The 6,441-nt window shown below is 44.9% G+C and overlaps 1 protein-coding gene across 5 annotated transcripts in view; it reads left to right on the forward strand.

Moving 5' to 3' along the window:
- Positions 1-5,026, forward strand: part of HEPH (hephaestin) — a 29,211-nt gene extending 24,185 nt beyond the window's left edge. For all 5 annotated transcript variants that reach the window (XM_067548307.1, XM_067548308.1, XM_067548309.1 and 2 more), the window contains 4 exons: positions 1,151-1,290; positions 1,682-1,844; positions 3,087-3,119; positions 4,250-5,026. In XM_067548307.1, coding sequence (XP_067404408.1) covers positions 1,151-1,290; positions 1,682-1,844; positions 3,087-3,119; positions 4,250-4,488 — 575 coding nt within the window. In that variant the 3' untranslated portion in view covers positions 4,489-5,026. The remainder of the gene's footprint in view (positions 1-1,150; positions 1,291-1,681; positions 1,845-3,086; positions 3,120-4,249) is intronic.
- Positions 5,027-6,441: the final 1,415 nt, after the last annotated feature.

A 6,441-nucleotide genomic window follows, 5' to 3' on the forward strand; every position in this document is an offset into this window, starting at 1 on the left:
TATTACTGTGGCATTTAAAAGCCCCCCATCACAGCTGTCTCTAGGTGACAGCTAGTCATTACTATCGTTCAACTAAAGGAGAGGGAACAGACAAGTACAAGTGCCAGAAGTTCCTGTCCCCAGAACAGGGGTGTGTGCAGGAATTTAACCTTGACCCCTTTTGGGGGGGCATGTTCACTGCTGGTCCTGGCAAGAGCTTGTGCTTCCTTCCCTCCCTTCCCCCTGCCACCATTGCCTAGCCCCAGCAGGCACTTGCTCTTCCCTCCCCCTGCCACCTGACCTCCCTGGGCCCCACAGGAGTCCGCTCTCCTTCCTCTCCTCACCAGCACAGCCCCAGAGCCAGGGGAGTTCTGTGCCTCTGACAGATGGGGGGGATCTTACCCCTGCTTGCCCCCCACTTTGTGCATGCCCCTGCCTCAGAACATGTCCCTCTCAAGCACAGTTCCCTGTGTGCTGCCTTGCTTTATTTTTCTGCTCTTTTATTGTTTTGGATCCCTATTTCATTTGCTGACCAGGTGCAGTTCTCATTGTTGCTGTGCTAATTGTGAAATGACAGCCCAATGAGTAGTATTTTACAAATGATCAGCATCTCAGAGTCATGTATGACGACATTTAGGATGCTGGAATTGCCTGTTGATGGGGACCTGTAATGTTTCTATTGCTCAGTAAGTGCATGGCCAAGAGTTTAAAAAATGCACAACTGCAGTTAGGCTACAAAGACCGTATTTCCATATCCTGATCCTCCAAAGTACCCAGCTGCTACTTCTGACATCAGCTCTTGGAAATGGAAAGTTCTTTAGTAAAAGCAAAAGAGCAGCAAGGAGGAGGATTCTGAGATTTATCCAAGCTTGAGCCACTGACACCATCTCCCCTTGGGACAAGTCACTCGACCCTCTTATGCCTCAGTCAACCCATCTTAAAAGCAGGTGCAGTAGCTGAGTTGGGAGGTGATTAACAAAACCTTAGGAAGTCATGCTTTGTGAGAATCTCACAACAGAAGAGGCAAATGTCTGATTTACTTGACCCTAGTTGAGATTTGAAATGTTTAACCTGCCTTCAGGAAAACTGTTCTTGTACTGACATAGTGTAAGGTCCTTACCATTCAAATAACAGATACTTTTGCTTCCTCAACATGTTGTCTTCCCCACAGCCATCAATGGAAAGCTCTATGCAAACTTGCCTGGGCTGACCACGTACCAAGGAGACTGGGTGAACTGGTACCTGCTGGGAATGGGCCATGAGACTGATGTGCACACAGTCCATTTTCATGCTGAGACCTTCACGTACAGGGTGAGAATCTCCTGCTGAGTGCAGAGCAGAGAGCAGCAGCGAGTGAAGGCTGGGGCTGGGATACCATTACATTTGTTTGGCCCCTTAATTATCTTCAAGCGGTTGGATGTGTTCGCTGCATTGTCATGTAACCAGCAAGAGGAGATGATTTTGGGTGCCCAAAGCAGACCCAGTGGATCCCAGTGTTGTGCTGATCTCCCTATCTAACCGATCTCAAGATCAGCCTTTAGCAGGTTACACTCCTTTTCCAGTTAGGACCCTGCCGTTGCTTTTTGTAACCTTTTGTTAGAACTCTTATGATTCTGCCCAACAGCCCTTGTTGCTCTAGATCTGAGTTCTCTAAAAATACATGAAACATTGCATACTAACCACCTCCCTCCCCTTCTGCCAGAGCGGCAGGAGTTACAGGGCAGATGTTGTGGATCTGTTTCCCGGGACCTTCGAAATGGTGGAGATGGTGGTTAGGAACCTTGGAACGTGGTTACTTCACTGCCATGTGTCAGATCACATTCATGGTGGCATGGAGGCTCTCTACAGTGTCTTACCCAGACCAGGTAGGGAGAGAGCAGCAGCTATCTCTATGCAGTCATCTTCATAAATAACTTAAGTATACTTTCAGATAATGTCAATAGTTAGCACTTACAGTACTTCAGAGTGCTCTAAACACATTCATTAATTGAAGTATTATTAATTTAAGCTGCTCCTTGTTAACATCATACAAACAGTATTTGGGGGCTAATGAATACTTTGGACCCAGAGTTTACAGGGCCATGGATATTATTAGGTTTATATTGTTGTCTATCTTGGATGGAAGGGAAGTCAGCAGAAAAAAAGAGAAAAAATCTAGCAAAAGTGCTAAAAAATAATCACCATGTATTAATAAAGTCCAGGTCTGAGCTGGAACCCAGAAAACAGCCCGAAGCAGTACGTGACATTCACCATAGAGACATAATACAAAGAAGGATTAGGAAACAGCTCTTTAGACGTAGATTATGCAAGGACCTCCTACTTGGCCTTTTTAAAAAAAAATTTGCAGGAACAATTTTATGCTGCTATGAACTGTGGACATATACAATCACATCTGTAAAAATGGAAGCCATTGTTAAGTGTTATTTATCCCTTCACATATCACAAGACCCAGGGGTCGGTCACTCAATGGGAAAAAAAAAAAGTATTTCTTCACACAATGTACAGTCAACCTGTGGAACTTGTTCCCAGGGGATGTGGTGGAGGCCCAAAGTATAAGTGGGTTCAGAAAAGAATTAGATACATTCATGGAGGATAGGTCCCTCAGTGCTATTAGCTAAGGTGGTCAGGGATGCAACCCCTTGCTCTGAGTGTCCCTAAGCCTATGACTGCCAAATGTTGGGACTGGACAACGGGATGGATCACTCAATAAGTGCCCTGTTCTGTTCATTCCTTCTGAAACACCTGGCATTGGCCACTGTTAGAAGACAGAATACTGAGCTAGATGGACATTTGGTCTGACCCAGTATGGCCATTCTTACGTTCTTATATTTAATATTTGCTCTTGCTCTCTTTGTTCTTGCTCTAATTGTCCAACTGGTTTTGAAGCGGTTTGGAAGCTAGTCTCCACTCTCTTCTACAAGCCCTTGTGCTGTAGGGGGGTCAGAGTATATAGAGGGGGTAACTTCTTCAAAATTGACCTAGGAGTCTAACTCTCATTGAAAGTCATTGGGACTTTGAAAATTGTATCCAGCATAGATAATACCCTTGCCATAAATGCTACATTGCTTACCTTTTTCCTTGCAACATAATTTATCATTTTCTTTCAGAGCCAGTGCCCGTGATCTCAGAACCAAAAGAAGGTATGATTTGCATTACACTGCTGAAAAAGCCTCCTATATTGTTTGGTGAACATGCTGGTTGAGCTTACCCTACAGACAGAAGATTTGCATCAGGTTGGGATTGCATCTGTGCAGGTCCCCAAGAAGGGAGAGGGGGCACAAGAAACCCCATCTCACCCTATTTCTATGTGCTTCTGGGCTGGGGAGTAGCATGTTCTCCAAGTATAAATATGGGGGGAATTGTGTTATTGTGGGGTGCAATCATAAGCAAAGTGAATGGGGGGGGTAGGCTCTGCTTGCTTCTGTGCTCTATCAGTAGAATTGCTCCTCCTCAATAATCTCTCTATGCTCAAAATATCTGTGCTTAGTTAAGACACAGTAGCCTCTGTTTGCCAGAAGCTGGGAGTGGACGATAGCAGATGGATCATTGGATGATTACCTGTTCTGTTCATTCCATCTGAAGCACCTGGCATTGGCCACTGTAGGAAGACAGGATACTGGGCTAGATGGGCCTTTCATCTTACTCAGGCCATTCTTATGTTCTTAATAAAGCACTTAAAGGTGACCTTTATTTTCATGGTCAAGTCTGATCATGGTCATTTAGTTGCCGGGGGCCAGTGGCTTGAAACAGCAGCAAAAATGATGCAGGATGAGTCTCATTGTGAGTGATATCAACACTAGACATGGGATTAGCAAGCTGGCAACAGCACTCGCTGTGAAGAGCTTTCTAATGCTTACTGCATAGTGACTAAAGGGACGGAACTTGTGGGTTTTATTCCCATCTCTTTCACTGACTTGCTGTATGACCTTGGCCAAGTCACTTTGCTTGTCTCTGCCTCAGTTTCCTTATTTGTAAAATGGGGGACAATGATACCAGGGATGTGAGCGTTTTAATGAATGAATGTTTGTGAAGTTCATTGAGATCCTTGGATGAAAGGGGTTATAGAAGGGCAAACTATTGCTCATTTTGTGAATTCCTACACAACCTGAAGGATGAGGGTCCTATAGGATTAAGCAACAACTGATAGGGCCTTCCCATATATTTAAGTCTCTCCTTCCCCTTGATTCCCCTTTCTCCATGTTTCTCAGGCTTCTTAAATTGTCTCATTCCCACCCCCCAACAGTCACCTTCTCCTTTTGTTTGCTCTCAGAGACACCTCCTGAGGATGAGTCCCATAAGGTCGTTGTGTTTGGATTTAAGATGGCTGTGGAGCAAGTGGAGGCCACACTCATCATTGTGGCTGTTGCAGGGATTGTGCTGTTCCTTATTGCCAGCTTCCTGGTGGGTATGATCATCCACCTTGAGAGGCAAAGGAAGTTAAGACGCAACAGGAGGTCCATACTGGATGACGGATTCAAACTCATGCCTAAAAACAATCAAGTAATTTAGGAGCCAAGTGAGGCCTTTTACCCACAAGTCCGAAGCTCAGCCCTACGACATCTTTCACAGCAAACATTTTGGGGCATCATTTCAATCATTTATTAAATGACTCTCTTCATAAAGCCAAACAAGGGGCCCTGGAGCCCAACTCCCTCCATAGACATCTCAGCACTTTGTCAACAAAAATTCCTCCCACGAGAGTCTTCAGGGCCCTTTCAACTAGCTGAAGAGAAGTAGTAAGAATGAAAAAGATCTCCAAGTGCATTCCTTTCCCAAAGGAGGAGAAGCAATTATGGAGATGGTTTTCTCACAGCAGATTCTCTTGACCCTGAAGCAGCCTCAGGTGGGTTTGATCATCTCTTTCTAATGAAGGAGAGTATGAGACGACGAGTTCTCAGACTGAGTTCTATCTTTGCACCACTGCCAGAGTTGGGTGGGACACTGTCTCCTAAATGACTATAAGCCATGACTACACTGAGCCCACCTAATCTGAGGAAAAAGATAATCTGTGGTGCTTGTGAATAAAGAAAGATGAGAATATGTGGGAGAAAGCACTTTAATTAAATTGGATTTCTCTGCTTTTTTTGAGTAGCTGGAAGAACACATACAGCGCACTGTGTCACAGGGTCTAAGGACATCCATTGAGAAGCAGAACAGTAGCTGTGCCTCAGCCTTCAGCACTACTGACACATCGCAGTGCATATGTATACTATAGGGAACACATTTGAGTATCAGGCTTTTAAGGGTGTGCTATAAGTGGTTGAGGGTGAGGGAGCTTTTACACATGCTGCAAAATGCCTTGACAGTTGCAAGTCTTATTAGCAGTAAAGTGGGCTGGGTTTAGCTTACATCCTGTACATCACACTCAAACTACACGAATCAAAGCTGTTAGAGCTGGAAAGGGCCCTAAGTCAGTGAATCCCTTCCCGTGTGCATGGAGAGTTATTTTGTACTGGACATTCTGCTTTCATCATAACTCTGTGGTTTCTGTGGCATGGGGACGTGAGATTCAAGTTCTCTGTTCAGACACATGAGAAATACAACATGGGCACTGGCATGGCTGCCATCCACCCTTGTGCCTCAGTTCTGACTCCAAGGGGCTGTCTTTGGGGTAAGATTGAGCCAGCTGGGCTGGCCCTGAGTGTAATAGTGTGTAGTATGGCCCCTTGTTTTGCCAAGGACTAAACTAAGCCACCAAAGCCATTTCACACAGACCACTGAACAGCTCTTGATGGTAACAACTTCGATTGCATACTGATCTGGTTGTGTATTTAAGCTACTCACCTCTCTTGCATTACCAAGCACTCAGACCCCAAGTGTCTCCTGTTATCACACACGTTAACCTGGCAGGGAAATTGCTTCCAGAGAGGATCCCGTTGACTACAGATGGTCAAAATCGTGTTTTCACATTTCTGCCTCTGTTTAAATGGTGGAGGTAATGAGGAGGAATCCTTTCTGATGAGTGGCTGTCAGATGTCAGAGGCGGAAACAGCTAAATGGACCTAATGCCAGGGGATTGCTGTAGATTATTTAAATACATCAATTCTGTTTTATTCAGAGCAATAGTTATAACCCACTTAATCATATTCAGCTCATGTTGGATCCCTGCTTTTCTCTAACTGCTCTTTCCCTAGGCATCCTGGAAAATGCTCCTTAGCTTCCTTTCATTATGTTTCATTAAGTCTGATGAAATGCTGGGGGGCCAAAACACTCAGGTACTGTGCTGTGCTCTTCATTCTCATTGCCAATGTGATCTCTGGCTCAGCCACTGTTATAAGCCGGAGACCCTCGCATCCCAGTTTACATCATGCACAGTTCTAGGGAAGTTTTAAAAGCTGCAGCATGAGAACTAAGTTAGGATATAGCAGCCAGTGCTAACATACAGGGGAGGGGAGCTTGTTTCTGAGCTCTGATAGCTAATGAATGCTTCTTTGCTGTGGTGGTTGCATCTGACAAACATTA

Source organism: Emydura macquarii, unplaced genomic scaffold (assembly GCF_026122565.2).
Source record: "Emydura macquarii macquarii isolate MOO-44397 ecotype Brisbane River unplaced genomic scaffold, CSIRO-AGI_Emac_v2 contig_1253, whole genome shotgun sequence".
Classification (NCBI taxonomy): Eukaryota; Metazoa; Chordata; order Testudines; family Chelidae; genus Emydura; species Emydura macquarii.